At 41.0% G+C, this 15712-nt stretch overlaps 2 protein-coding genes across 5 annotated transcripts in view; one reads left to right on the top strand and one right to left on the bottom strand.

Annotated features, from left to right (window-relative positions):
* Nucleotides 1-15712, bottom strand: part of CENPP (centromere protein P) — a 329199-nt gene that overhangs the window by 141382 nt on the left and 172105 nt on the right. The window lies entirely within an intron of this gene.
* Nucleotides 1-15712, top strand: part of ASPN (asporin) — a 43269-nt gene that overhangs the window by 454 nt on the left and 27103 nt on the right. The window contains exons 1-2 of one of the 2 annotated variants that reach the window (XM_034775710.1): nucleotides 2758-3075; nucleotides 12950-13211. In XM_034775710.1, the coding sequence (XP_034631601.1) occupies nucleotides 12974-13211 (238 nt within the window). In that variant the 5' untranslated portion in view covers nucleotides 2758-3075; nucleotides 12950-12973. Of the gene's footprint in view, nucleotides 1-2757; nucleotides 3076-12949; nucleotides 13212-15712 lie in introns of those variants that run through there. The other variant, XM_034775709.1, reaches the window with a different exon arrangement.

The following is a 15712-nucleotide window of genomic DNA, read 5'->3' as shown; positions in this document are numbered from 1 at the left end:
CAACATTTATTTTCTAAAATTAACATTATTTAGAGCTTCTGAGTTGTCAGACAGAATATAAAACAGCTGAGTCAATGTTTTTAAATTGCAGTATTAAATGAGAGGAGTAAGCTAATGGAAAAATGCCCACTGGATGTGAGGCTGCTTCCTTCAATTTATACAGTTAAAAATTAAGGAAACAGTAGGTAATTGAATTCAGATGTTAACAAGCTAGTAGAAAACTGGCATTTTACTGTAATTTTGTTTAGTCAGAAAAACTGAAACTTGTACATAGCAGGGAGATTAGTTGCTCATGAAGAGCCAAGAAAATTTATTTATGTATCTGAAACTTCTTGTGCAAGGTAAACAGCATCAATAAATATATCTACAAAGTCTTTTTGAACCACTGAACCATTACAGTCAACTGCTTTTACTATTCATTGCTAAGAAGTGAGTGATTCTGCTCTCTGCAGTATAAATAATATTCTTAGGCAGGTTGCTAAGAGATCTGTTGATGTGAACTGCAGCTGTAACTTAAACATTCAGAGGTACATTGAACATCATCAAGAAAATAAGTTGCTAATAGCAACCCATAAATTTGGCTATTCAGGCTTGCATTCAAAACATTTATGCTGTCTTACTTTGCTGGCTTATTACATGTCTTGTAAAACAAACCGCAAAGTAAAGTAGAGACGGTGTCCTTGCTGTAGAATTCTGCAATATTAGTTAGTTTTATAGTAAATTGTAAAAGATTTTGTGAATTTTTGAAAGAATATGATTACGTTCCCAAAGCCTAGTTTCCCATACTGGGATTCCCTGAACTACATTTTTGTGATGTCATCAAAAATTGCATAAAATATAGAGAATCTGAGGTTCAGAATTTGGCAGTCAGCTGACTGCAAAGGTGATTATAAAATATTTTATTTTAGAATTTAAGTCTCTTCATAATTTTGAAACTATTTCAACTAGAATCACCCTACCCAACCCTCCATTATTAAAGGGGGGGAAAGATGCAATTACATTCCTCCTATCCAAACTACTACCTCCACAATGTTCCCTTTTACTATTAAAGGGATAAGACAGACTTCATTACAGCAATTTTATCCAAATTTGTTCAAGTAAATGGATGCAAAAAAAGTCATTCAATACACAGGCAACATATTTCCTTAGGAAGGTTGTTCTAATCCTGATAGCATTTTGAAATCTAGAACTACACATCTGAAATATTAAAAGCAGTATCTTTGAACTTTTGGCATGGGACTTTGATTGTTAATGAAAGTAATTTCACTATTTGGGAAACACCGATCCATAATAGGTGTATAACTCATCTACCCTAGTCAATCTGGAACATACAAAAAAGAACAATGCAATGAGCAACACAAGCCTTATTTTCTTTAGTACAGTAACTTCAGATTGGAAATGTTAGTGTAGCATATCTGCTTCTTTTCCCCCTTAAAAATACAGTAGACAAAATAACTAGTGCTACTGAAACAAATCTGTAACCTTATCAACATGTCATCAACATGAACTTATAATTTCTTGCCATCCAAACATTTTATCAGGATGGAAAGGAACTAGAATTTTTAATCTTTTTTTTCCTCTTGCAAGATTATCGTAATTGTAACATAAAAAAGCGCTATTTACATTAGTAATGACAAAGTAACATCTATAAAACTGGATAAATGAAAATCCTGAATTTGTCCTAAACCTAGAGACATAAGCCATTAATTACGTTGACTATGCAAACTGCAGTATAGGCAACTCACATTAGTGTCATATCACTTTAAATAGACAATCTGATAAAGATAAGCAGCATATAACCCTGCTTCTAACTATATTAGTATGGATGCTGTAGTATGAATAATGTAACGCATTTCTATTTTTCACGGACCTAGCTTAAACTTATAGCTCCAATCACGATTATAACATTAATATTAATAATTGGAGACATACCTATCTCTTACAACTGGAAGGGACCTCAAAAGGTCATTGAGTCCAGCCTGCTGCCTTCACTAGCAGGACCAAGTACTGATTTTTGCCCCAAAACCCTAAATGGCCCCCTCAAGGATTGAACTCACAACCCTGGGTTTAGCAGGCTAATGCTCAAACCACTGAGCTATCCCTCCCCCCAACTACATATTGCAACTAAAGACTGGACTCATGTTAACATAAGCAAGTTCCAGCAATAGGTATTTATTCCAATGTTCCCATTAATGACCACCATCCTTGAAACTTGCTAAAAAAAATTACTGTTTTAAACATCGCACACACTTTGTTCCTTGTATTTAGGTGACCAGATAGCAACTGGGAAAAAACGGGACAGGGGGTGGGTGGATAATAGGTGCCTATATAAGAAAAAGTCCCCAAAAATGGGACTGTCCCTATAAAAACGGGACATCTGGTCACCCTACTTGTATTTAATAATATAATGTAGGCTTTTAATCAGAAAGTCTGGTACACACTTGGCCTGTTTCTAGGCATTTACTGTAAGTAAGATGTCTTATCTATATACAATTACATAAAAGAATAAGCAATGTATTAATTTTACAACTTTAGTCTTTGAATAGATTTGATAACTTGCTGATCATCATCAATATTTATTCTTTGAATGGATGTGTGTTCACATTTTGGTAAATGCCACACTCTATAAGGAATGATGCACTGAAAAATTATTTTTAAAAAGTTTGTTCTGATATCAAGAATGGATTTGAATGGACTTCACTGTACTTCCAATGGCCAGGTGCCATCCATTATTAAACTTCAGGTTTTACCAAGTCTTCTACTAGACGTCTCGAGTTAAGTTAGAAGTTTTGGCTGTGATACAAGCAGTGATGAAAACCATATGAGTAGTAACAAGTCTTAATGTCTTTCCTCAGTACTAAGATGGGCTAATCTGTAGAAGCAGTTTACTCAAGTATCATCCAAGGTGCCAGGCAGATCAGGAACTTTTCAAGTTGAATTTTTTCTTGTAATGCCCGCTCTCAATTTCACAGCACTCAACACAAGTTTGTTAATACTGTCTTAAAATTAAAAAATTTGAAATAAACCTCTTAGGTGGATTATCACTGCTTTTGGAAGGACTGCCACATTTACCAGGTATGTTACATTTTTGTATCTATTCACATTTAAACAGCAGTACAGAATTAACCAACGTATTTTCAATTAGTATATGAAGATAACACTGTTAGGTAAATAAGTGCTTTGCAGTACTAAATCATTTATAAAGTAAAAATATTTTTCATAATATACTTTGTAGTTCAAATATTTTCAAGTTTACTGAAATTTTAGAATCAAATGGAGTAAAAGCAATAGTGCTCGAGCTGGATAAGCAAACAGTAATCAACCTTATAAAAAGAAGAGAAGTGACTTATTTTGTCATGTAAATATTTAAAGCAATATATGATAAATCTTTCCTTGTTATTTTAATCTATGCACAGCCCTGTTCTATAATCATTACTTACAATTAATATACTTCTAAAAGTTATTTTAATGAAAAATTTATTTTATCAAGCATAACAAAATGATTTAAAAACAAAAATTAAAAAGTGAACAGAATAGATGTTTAAATAAGTGAAAATAGCATAAATGCTCATAGATTAACGTTCATCTAACTTTCAAGGTACAAGTAAAGTAGACTATTCAAAATCAATAAAATAAAAACCAATATCTCTGCTATTTTATTTAAGATTGCATTTCTCATAGATGCACTGTATATCTTTAACATAATGCTGTATTTTCTAGACCATGCCTTAGTTTCTTAGATGTTCTTGTTCAGAAAGTTGTTACATTTTATTTTTCTTAGGCATTAGTCCAAAGAAACACAAAGAGTTAAAATATAAAACCATTTATTTTGGGGAAGGAACAATGACTAATAGAAGCCAAACTATTTTTAAATATAGCGGTCAAAAGACTTATTATCTTGCCTTTCTTTGGACAAAAGCTCTGTACAGAGTAATGATTTGTGATACTAATGAACACAAGGATTTTCCCTGCCTGTCTTCAAGCAAAACCAATGTTTTATTCCTGGCTCATTTAAACATTTCCTTTTCAGAAACAATGCTCTAGGAAACTTGCCTCCCTTCATCAAACTACCTTAACAGCAGCTCTTTCTAAACATGGCTCTATTGACTACTCTCCTGTTAACTCCTTCAGTGTCATGACTTATAAGAAAACAACGATCACATGTTGTCATTTTCTGCTGCTGGAATCTAGCCATAGAGTAATTTCAATGTTTTTCTTTGAACCTATGCACACTTACCAGGGCCTTCAAATAATCTTTATGCCCCCAAACTGATTTATTATATTTTCTCTTGTAATGCACATTTACTATTTAACATTATGAAGTTACTGTACTGTTACACAGGAATTTCTAATCCAAGTTTTATTACATCTGAATGGTGTTAGTCACATTAAAATAACATTAAGAGTTTATCATAAACTTTATGTAATAATCTAGAAATACCAAGTACTGTACCACACTAACAAATGCATAAAAAAGAAGAGTTGATCTCTTCTGTATGGTATCTGGCAACCTGAGGTTTGGATAAAACAGACAAACTTTAGAATTCCAAATCATAGAGGCTCAACTGCATCCCAAGGGGAGTTTGTAGAGGCACAATATCTTCTAGACCTTCAGGATGTGCACGGAAAACATTACCATTGCAGTGTGTCTAAGTGCTGGGCATGCTTTCTGCACCCCAACAGCTTCCTGCCTGGGGCTAGCGCACACAGCCTCCTCTACTTCCCCACCCTTAAATTTGGGGTGGCTTGTGCTCCTGGAGGTGCTGCGCAGGAGCACTCTCTGAAGTCAGGGAAGCACAGGGACTCTATGCAGTTGGTGCAAGTAGAAGAAATGCTTCTTGTGCCCTTCCCCACCCCTGCTGTATCTGGGTACAATCTCTCCCTCAGTGTTCTGGTCAATTAGTAAGTATGAGAACTGTTGAGGGTATACATTATCTTGACAACAGTAACCCATTTCACATACTTTATTACATAGTTACATATTTAAATATTTCATAAAATAGCTGGATTAAATCATTTGGCGCATTTATATTAATCTCCTGGGATTTAAGCAGACACAAAAGTTAGTAAAGAAGTTAGAACTGAGCTAAAAAATTACAATATTTTTGCAGAAAATGTTCAATACCTCTTCATTGTGAAATTGAGAATTTCACAACCACAAAAACATTTGAAATTTCAAATGGAATATATTTGCCAATTGCTACACACGTGCTACTTCCCACTGACATTTCTGTCAGTTATACATCCGTTTCAGAGGGAGAATAAGAATGGGTACTCCTGATGCCCCCCTACTTTATAGCATAATAATTTTTATATTCCCTGGGATTTATGAAGTTACTTCCAATATAATTAATGTAATGCTTAAAACACAGTTTCATAGAATATCAGGGTTGGAAGGGACCTCAGGAGGTCATCTAGTCCAACCCCCTGCTGAAAGCAGGACCAATCCCCAACTAAATCCCCAAATTGCTCCCTCACGGATTGAACTCACAACCCTGGGTTTAGCAGGGCAATGCTCAAACTACTTAGCTATCCTCCCCCAAAACTTAGAAAGCCAGGCCAGAGACACTAAGGCCCAGATTCACAATGAAATCAATTTGAGTTAATAGCCTAAGTGATATGCCCAAGGTCACAGAGGAAGCTGCGGTAAAGCAGGGAATAGGACCAAAGCCTCCCATGTACTAGGTTAGCACCCTAATCACTGGACCATCCTGCCTCTCTCTCTCTCACACACACACACACAAAATCACTGGTCTCATATAAGTAAATTAAAAGCAACAATGCAAAACAACAAAAACACAAAACTGGAATTTAGCATAGGCCAAAGCAACACACCTGTATAAGTGAGTGCACTCACTTTCCCAAAGCTAGAACTAGAAAATGACAGAAGTAACAGTGTCAAAGTGCCTGCATCAAGAGAATCTTTAGCCATAAATTGACAAACATTTAATTTAGCAATCAAACGAGGATCTACATCCACCCAACATTTCCCAAAAGAATTCTATGACATCCCAAAAAGAGATTATGTTATAAACAGGATATGCATAACAAAGTTTACAGCAGTGCCTCTTGTGTTCTACATAGAATACAGTAGCATACACCCAGCTCCTCAAATTAAGTCTAAATATCCTAGTAAGTGGACAATTAGAGCAAAAATCGGGCCTCCTGAATCTCAGTGCTATGTTCTAAACAACGAGACCATGCTGCCTTCTTCAGTTTCAAGTCAAAGCTATCTTTGCTCCTGGACTGGAGTACCTCTTTCCTAGATCCACCTAAGCAGATTGGTGGACCCAATTAGGTTTGAATTTTCTATGAGAGATTTACCATATATCTGAGGGCCACTCTATTAACAGCCTAGTGACTAAATATGATTGTCTTTTGTCCGCTGAATTCCCCTACCTGTATATACTATCTTCGCAGATCACCTGGGGGAATGAAGGGTTTAGAGAGAGAGCAAGCACGTAAGGACGAAATCAAAGAGCCAGTGGTGAATATCATACACTGAGTCTGACTGATTGCAGCAGAGAGAGTTTTTGAAATCCTATGCCATGGCTGAGATACAAGAGAAAAGCACTTTCTTCACCTCCACTGTAGCATCTAGAAAGTCTTGAACTGCAAAAAAATTCTAGGTGGCTGATTAAACCAGACAGTTTCTATTTGCAAAGAACTTCAGCTTCTTAGTCACTGTGAACATAACTGATTGGATTCTAACAACACTGGCTACATCCATGGTAGCTGATCCATGTTAGGCAGGGACAAATCAAATTTATCCCATATTCCATAATTGTCTAATATGAAGCATCTGGTAATGTATACTGTCAGAAGCAATTTCTATATTCCTGATAATTCCTATATTCCTAACATAGTGTCTAATTTTTGCCAGTTTTGCTTGCAAGATTTCTAATGTGCTGGAGGAGTTTCAGACACATCTCTAGCAGATAGAACCATTTCCCCTGTTATTAATAAACTCTGATAAAGGGTTTTGGACCTACTGTTGACTGTTCATTAATGTTTTCTTTGGGAAAAGGAATTAGCTCTCCTTAGGCAAGCAGTTTAGCCATGCTCAGGAAGTCATGTGGATAGTGACAACCTTGACAATTATTGTTTATGGGCAGGTTATTAAGAAGGCTGTAGAGAAAGAATCTGGAATTCTCCAATTTCTCTGATCCATGTCAATACGATTTTCCTCTGGGCATGGAACTGAGACTGCACTTGCTTCAATCGTTGATTACTTTCTTCCAGTCTTGGAGAGAGGTTAGGTGTCCAGGCTGATTATTTTAGAGCTGTCTTCAGCCTGATACTATTGGCCACAATGTTTTGTTCATTTGCTTGAAGAATCTAACTGGGATAAAATTCAGTAGTTGCAATGTTACCTTAAATAGAATTGTGAAAAGATATTGCTGAGCAATTGCTCATCAGCCTTACTGGCAATTTCACAGGGTTCTATTCGATCACCCGATGTGTTCAATTTAAATGGTATGCATTGGGGGAAATTGTCAAGAGATCTGGATTGCATTGGCATTAATTCACAGATGATTCAAGGCTCAGGCCTGAATGGTACAGACTCCCTGCTTTCCCAAGGATTAGTCAAGGGGAGTGGATGAGAGCAATCTGGCACAAGGTAAACCCAGAAATTATTTATTAGATATTATTAACAGGCATGGTGAACTAACATCTGTCCCTGCTTTTGCAGCAAGATATATGCATTTTGTTGACATGGTCTGAAATTTGGGAGTGTTTCTGGATTCCTAAATAGCACTAGTAATGTAAAAAATACTTTTTAATTTGCATATGTCTGACCATTCCTCTGATGTGGATATAGCCCAACTGATCAACATCTTTAGGACCTCTGCATTGGATTACTACATGGGACTGCACTTGGATCAGCCATACATTACAACAATAAGTCTTATCTATTTAGATTGTAAACTTTTCAGGGCAGACTGTCTATGACTCTGTCCATGTAGAGCCCCAAGAACAATGGGGCCCTTATCTTGGGGTTTGGGCCTGTAGGTGCTCCTGTAACACAAATAAAAATATTACTTCTGTTCCCAGTGATGGAAATTGGCTTACAGTTAACTTACAGGTACAATTTAAGTCTCCGATTTTAAACAATACAGACCTATAGAATTTGGATCTTTGTCACATAAAAGATCGACTCTTTCCCTATATACCACTGTAACAATAGTAATAAGTGCAGGGCTTTTACCAGGAAAAGACGGGTTACTCACCTTTGTAACTGTTGTTCTTTGAGACGTGTTGCTCATATCCATTCCAATTAGGTGTGCGCGCACCGCATGCACGATCGTCGGAAGATTTTTACCCTAGCAACACTCGGTGGGTCGGCTGAGGCTCCCCCTGGAGTGGCGCCCTTATGGCACCGGATATATGCCCCTGCCGACCTAGCATCCCCTCAGTTCCTTCTTGCCGGCTACTCCGACAGTGGGGAAGGAGGGCGGGTTTGGAATAGATATGAGCAACACATCTCGAAGAACAACAGTTACAAAAGTGAGTAATCGTCTTTTCTTCTTCAAGTGCTTGCTCATATTGATTCCAATTAGGTGACTCCCAAGCCTTACCTAGGCGGTGGGGTCAGAATGAGATGTCGCGGAGTGAAGGACCGCTGAACCAAATGCAGCATCACCCCTGGACTGCTGCACTATCGCATAGTGGGAAGCAAAGGTATGCACTGATGACCAAGTTGCTGCCCTACAGACCTCCTGTATGGGTACATGAACCAGGAAGGTGAAGGATGAAGCTTGAGCCTGAGTAGAGTGGGCAGTGAGGTGTGTAGTTGGGACACCAGCCAAGTCATAGCACACACGGATGCATGATGTGATCCAGGACGAGATGCGCTGGGTGGAGACCAGGAGGCCCTTCATCCAGTCTGCCACCGCTACGAACAGCTGGATCGTCTTCCTAAAAGGTTTTGTTCGTTTGATGTAAAAGGTGAGGGCCCTGCGAACGTCTAGGGAATGCAGCTGTTGTTCTTGCTGAGAAGCGTGCAGCTTCAGGTAGAAGACCGGAAGGAAGATGTCTTGGTTAACATGGAAGGCAGACACCACCTTAGGAAGGAAGGCGGGATGTGGTCGCAGCTGCACCTTGTACTCATGAAACACCGTATACGGTGTGTCCGACGTGAGGGCTCGAAGTTACGACATGCATCTCGCCGAGGTGATAGCGACGAGGAAAGCTGTTTTCCAGGAAAGTTATAGGAGCGAGCAAGTGGCCATCGGTTCGAACGGGGCACCCATGAGTCTGGATAGGACGAGGTTGAGATCCCACATAGGGGCTGGATGCCGAATTTCCGGGTACAGACGTTCCAATCCCTTGAGGAACCTGCTGACCATGGGATTGGAGAAAACCGAGCGCCCATTTTCGCCTGGGTGGAACGCAGAAATCGCTGCTAGGTGTACTTTGATGGATGAAATCGCCAGGCCTTGCTGTTTCAAGGACAAGAGATAGTCTAAGATGGTAGGTACTGGCACCTCCAGAGAGGCAGTATTGCTCAGGGCACACCAGCAGGAGAAACACTTCCACTTGGCCAGATAGGTGGACCTAGTAGAGGGCTTTCTGCTACCCAAGAGTACGTGCTGCACCGAGCCATGTGACCCAGTAGACCGAGGCATGTGCGTGCTGTCGAGGTCGGGAAGCTTTGGAGGCCCTGGATGATGGTCACCATGGACTGGATGCGGGCCTGCGGTAGGCAGGCCCGGGCGAGATTTGAATCCAGAACTGCTCTGATGAAGTCTATTCTTTGGGTCAGCTGCAAAGTGGACTTTTCGACAGTGAACAGCAGGCCCAGCTGTCTGAACAAGCTCATGGTAAATGGAACATGAGATTGCACCTGGAGCTCGGAGCAGCCCCGAATGAGCCAGTCGTCGAGGTACGGAAACACTTGGATCCGATGTCGACGGAGCGAGGCAGCTACGACAGCCATAGACTTTGTAAATACCCTTGGTGCCGTGGATAGGCCGAAGGGGAGGGCAGTAAACTGGAAGTGTCGTTGATTGACCACAAAGGAAAGGAAGCGCCTGTGAGGTGGGTAGATCGCTATGTGGAAGTACACGTCCTTCATGTCGAGGGCAGCGTACCAGTCTCTAGGATCCAGGGAAGGAATAATGGTCCCCAAGCAAACCATGCGGAACTTCAACTTTACTATGAATTTGTTGAGTCCGCGCAGGTCCAGGATGGGCCGTAGCCCTCCTTTTGCCTTGGGGATTAGGAAGTAGCGGGAGTAAAACCCCCTGCCCCTCAGTTCCCTTGGAACCTCCTCTATAGCTCCAATAGCCAGAAGCATCTGCACCTCCTGTGGAAGGAGTTGCTCGTGAGAGGGGTCCCTGAAGAGGGACAGGGAGGATGGGAAGGGGGGGGGGGACAAAGCAAATTGAAGTCGGTATCCACTTTCCACCATGTGTAGGACCCAGCGGTCTGACGTTATGCGGGACCACGCAGGGAGGAAATAGGAGAGGCAGTTGGTAAAAGGTGGGACAGGATCCAGAAAGGAGACTGTTGCTCCGCCCTCGGGCGCACCTTCAAAAGTTTTGCTTGGGCCCCACCGATGGCTTGGGGGACCCTGGTTCTGGCCAGTCTGAGGACCAGATGGCCTCCTCCTACCACCGCGGCTTTGTTTTCTGGAGAAGTCCCGTCTCGGCTGGGGGTTAGGGTAGGTGCGCTGCAGTTGGGGTCGGAAGGGCCTACGTTGCATCACTGGGATATGCATGCCCAATGAGTGCATGATGGCCCGGTTGTCCTTCAGACTCTGGAGTCAGTTTTGTCTGAAAATAGCCCCTGGCCATCAAAGGGCAGGTCCTGAATTGTTTGCTGCAGCTCCGGTGGAAGACCGGACACCTGCAGCCACGAGATGTGGCACATAGCTACGCCCGAGGCTAGAGTCCTAGCCGCCGAGTCTGCCGCATCTATTGAGGCCTGCAAGGATGTCCTGGCTACTTTCTTGCCCTCCTCCAGCAAGGCCCCAAACTCCTCCCTGGACTCCTGAGGAACCAGCTCTTTAAACTTCCCCATCAAGTTCCAGGTATTATAGTTATACCGACTCAAGAGGGCCTGCTGGTTAGCCACCCTGAGTTGTAGGCCACCAGTCGAATAGATCTTGCGCCCGAATAGATCCAGGCATCTAGCGTCCTTGGATTTAGGCGCGGGAGCTTGTTGACTGTGTCTTTCCCTCTCATTAACAGACTGTACAACGAGGGAGCACGGTTGGGGGTGAATGTACAAGTACTCGTAGTCTTTGGAGCGGATCAAGTACTTTCTCGCCACCCCCTTGGCAGTGGGAGGAATAGACGCCGGAGACGGCCAGATTGTATTGGCATTAGGGACAGTGACGTGGACCAGGACCGAGATCGAGATCAGTGCCGACCCTTCTCGCTCTGTGATGGAGGGCGCATCATGGAGGGCTTGCCTATCGATGGAACAGCCCACACCAGCGGTACTGAAGGTTGTAATGGTCCCAGCTCAGTGAGCGCGATCAGGTCATGAGAACTGGAGAAAGTCTCCGTGGTGGAAGGCAGGCCGAGCTCGACCACGGTACTCACCGGGGAGCTTATGTGCACCGGACTCAATGGCGCCGGAGTTGGAGCCTTTGCAGGGCGGCACGGGATGCTGCTCCAAGGGGGGTATCGGCGGTGCCGGCAACTGTACAGGAGCAGCAGGTTGCTTGTGCTGCTTCTTGGTTCCTGGAGACAGCGAGCGGTGCCATGCTGGTAGTGATGCCGGAGATGTCCGGTGTCGGGAGTCTTTGCCGGTGCCGGGTCGATCTGGCGCCAGAGGCATGCTTCGCACCGACGGCGCTGGGCCGAGGATGCCCGGCTAAGTGCTGCTTCCATGAGGAACTGCTTCAAATGAAAGTCTCGCTCCTTTTTTGTCCGAGGCTTGAATGCCTTACAAATGCTGCACTTATCTGGTTGATGGGATTCCTCCAGGCACTTCAGACAAGAGTCGTGGGGGGTCTCCCATAGACATCGGCTTGAGGCAGGCTGAGCAGGGTTTGAAACCCGGAGACCTAGGCATGGACCCGCGTACTGGGAAGGAGGAAAGGGGAGAAGCCCCTTACCTCCAATTACTATATACACTAACTAAACTACTAACAACTATACTATAACTACTATCTACAGGTATAAACGAGCAAAGAGCTAGGGAAGTGGAGATCAGCTATGCCGCGCTCCACAGTTCCAATGACCGTCATGGGTGGTAAAGAAGGAACTGAGGGGGCGCTGGGTCGGCTGGGGCATATATCGGCACCATAAGGGCGCCTCTCCAGGGGCGACTCAGCCAACCCACCGAGTGTTGCTAGGGTAAAAATCTTCCGACGATCGTGCACGCGGCGCATGCACACCTAATTGGAATTGATATGAGCAAGCACTCAAAGAAAAATCTTTAGATCTGAATACCTAAGACAAGAGGCAAGTTGATCCTGAGTTTGAGAACTTACAACTGTAGATTTTTCCCCACCTCAAATTTGAGCACATGATCAGAGAATGTTCTGATGGATGCATTTTATACCTAATATAAATATTTCCCATCCCTCTAAATGCAATAGGAACAGTAAATCTGTTTAAAATATACTGCATTTTAATGCTAACAGCCATCAGATGATTAATAAACTGGGATCATATCCTAAAAACTTGTAACAAGTTTTGCTACAAAACTCACATACAACATGTGTCTCATAAGTCTAGAGCCCACTGTACTACACTTAAACCCTATTTCAGTGCATTATCAAGTGACCTTTTAATTGAACTCAATAAACTCCTTCACTGTTGCATAAGCATCAACTATTCTGCAACTTCATTCTTATTCTTTGTAAGAATCATTTTTGGCTATGGCAAAAGAGTGTTACAAGAGATTAATTAAACTAGAAGTATGAAGAAGTTATTTGCAGTTCTACATTCTCTAACTTTGGCTATATTTTGTTCTTTCTCCCCACCCCCAGATTAGTTATTCTCCGCGAGAAGACATGAAAGAATATATGTTGCTTCTCTTCTTGGGTTTGTGCTCTGCTAAACATTTCATTGGCCTTTCACACTTTACATTAAAGCATATGATGCTGCAAGATATGGAAGATGAAAATGACGATGATAACTCTTTATTTCCAACTAGAAGACCAATTCCTCCACAAGTTCCTTTTGACATATTTCCAGTATGTCCCTTTGGATGTCAGTGTTATATGAGAGTTGTCCACTGCTCTGACCTTGGTAAGAATAAATCTGCATGTCTGTTTATCATGGGAATTATTCTTTGGAAAATTTTTAAAAGAACGTGAATTCTGCACTTCCATGAATTATGAACTTATGAAACAAATCATGTTTTGAGGGATAAAGTAGTATTCATTTTCAAGGAGACTAATTTTTTACTACTAGATTGTTTCAGTCAGATTTCCAAAGGATATCCTCTATGAAATTCTCTCCCTGAGGCCTTGTCTACACACACAGCTTATACCAATTTGTTCACACCAGTTTAGAAACTGATGTAATTAAAATCAGTGCAACCTCCTTGTGTGAGGGTTGACTTGTATCAATGTAGTTGAAGATGGTAAGCAATTTAGACTACATAAAACTCATTTCCTTAATTATAAAATGCTATTTTATTTAGACAAAGATTTGCTTTCCCATCTGTAAACAAGATTATTTCAATCCAACGATGAGAGAATAATGCCCACAAAACATAAGAACTCTTATGTTCCTAAAATTTTCAGACACACATTCTGCCTTCACATATTTCCTTTATTTCAATTGAAATTGTGCCAAAGTATATGAGGACAGAATATGACCTGTATCAAATGTTCAATGTCTTGTATTTGTATTAGACAAGTCCCTACTCCTCTCTCCCGTAAAAGTTTACATCTAAAAAGTATTTGATTTGCGGAGTGGTAGATCACATGACAACAGAAAAGGATGACAAGAGACAAAGAAGCCACAAATCAGCCACAAGGAAATTATAATGCAAGAGCATGGAAAAATATCATTTTTTTGTTTAGGTTAAGACTGAATACCATAACCATAATGATGACATTTTGACCAAAGGAAAATATGTTAATAACACTGTAAGATTCATAGATATATAATATAGTACATAAGGATCACAGTCTCTAAAATTAATGATCATAGTCTCTATCTGTGTAAGTCTTTGTTGTTAGGATTTACATAATTCAAGGATGCCAATGGGTTGTTTTAACCTGAGTTTATAACAAAATTGGGCATTCTTAAAGAAAAAGTTTTTTTTTTTAATCTCCCCTCCCCATTCCCTCCACTGACTCCTTTTCCTCTCCCTTATTACCCTCACCCCTCTATCATTTCCACCAGCTCTGCCTACTCTTCCGCTTTCCATCCTGATCTGCCCACTCCTCCTGCCAACACAAATCCTCCCACATCCAGATCCCTCTCCTTATCTCTGGTGACAGTTGCCTCACCCATGGACCTCCCTCCATTCTCACCCTCTCCACCTCCTACAGCCATCTCTGCCAGGACATCTGCTCTTCTCATGCCACAATTCTCAACCTATTTTTATGGATGTTTTCCTCATTATCTGAACAAAATAAACAACTTTTGCAATCTGTAACAGGGTAATTGTGGTTGGGGGCCCTGTTACAGGTTGCAAAACTGTTTTATTAAATTCAAACATTTAGAAAAGATCCATAAAAAAGATTTTATATTTAAAATAATTATACATTTGTCAATTATGGCACATGTCATTAAAAACAGGCCATTTGGAACCAGGTAGTAGGGAGAGCTCTTGTGGAATGCCACAACCTTTATTTCAGCCCTTTCCATATTCATTACATCTTCCTCCCCCAGAACAAGTACAGCTGTCTGGACTCTATCGTAGGACTGCTGTACCCTCTTCTTCCCCACTGCCTTCCTGAGGCCATGGTCTGAACTCTCTGCTATCTGGAATCTCCTGTCAGTTCCTGCTTAGTTTCCCATCCCTCCCTGATAGGCCTTTCTCCAGACCCTGGATGGGAGGAAGTGGGGAGAGAGGAACAGAGGGTCCAGAGATGCAAGCAACAGCCTTTGTCTCATATAATATTTATGCAATGGGATGGAGGCCAAACCAGGTCTGACAGTGAGCTTTCTACAGAGGATAAGATTATATTTCTTATTGCATGCTGTTGTTCTAAACTTACATTTTATGTTTAATAAAGAAGTATATATCGCTCAAGTTAATTTAAATCATTTTGGGATTCAAACTCAAATTTTAAAAGGCACAATTAGAAATCCTCAGAATTTGCCTATTCATGACAGTTAGCAACCAAAGCTGAAGACAATAAGATCATTAACTGGAGCAGCAAAAAACAAAACTAAACCCTGAACTCGGGTATTTCCAAATACAAAACGTGGGACTGATCCGATTTTTAAATGTGTTCTTTTTTTAAATGATAAATCTAAACATCCAAGGTGAAATTCATTGCAATGTAGAAGGCCCATGAAAAATCCCTCCACACCCCACTTTACTTCTCCTCAATGTAACTTCCACTCTGTATTTAATGTCATATCTACTAACTTTACTGACAAATAGTAGTTTTTACTCCTCTTAATTCTGAAGAACACAAAGTACTATGGAAGAACACACCAGATTCAATTCTGCCTTATAAATCAATAATTAACAAAGAGAAATAAAGACCACTTTTGAATTTCAAATCAAAGGTAGAGATTACATACTAATAGTTGTTTAAAAATCAGATTTTGACTTGTAAACT

This window comes from Trachemys scripta, chromosome 7 (genome assembly GCF_013100865.1).
Source record: "Trachemys scripta elegans isolate TJP31775 chromosome 7, CAS_Tse_1.0, whole genome shotgun sequence".
Lineage (NCBI taxonomy): Eukaryota > Metazoa > Chordata > Testudines > Emydidae > Trachemys > Trachemys scripta.
The sequence above is the reverse complement of the archived record's forward strand: the minus strand, read 5'-3'. Positions and strand labels throughout refer to the sequence as shown.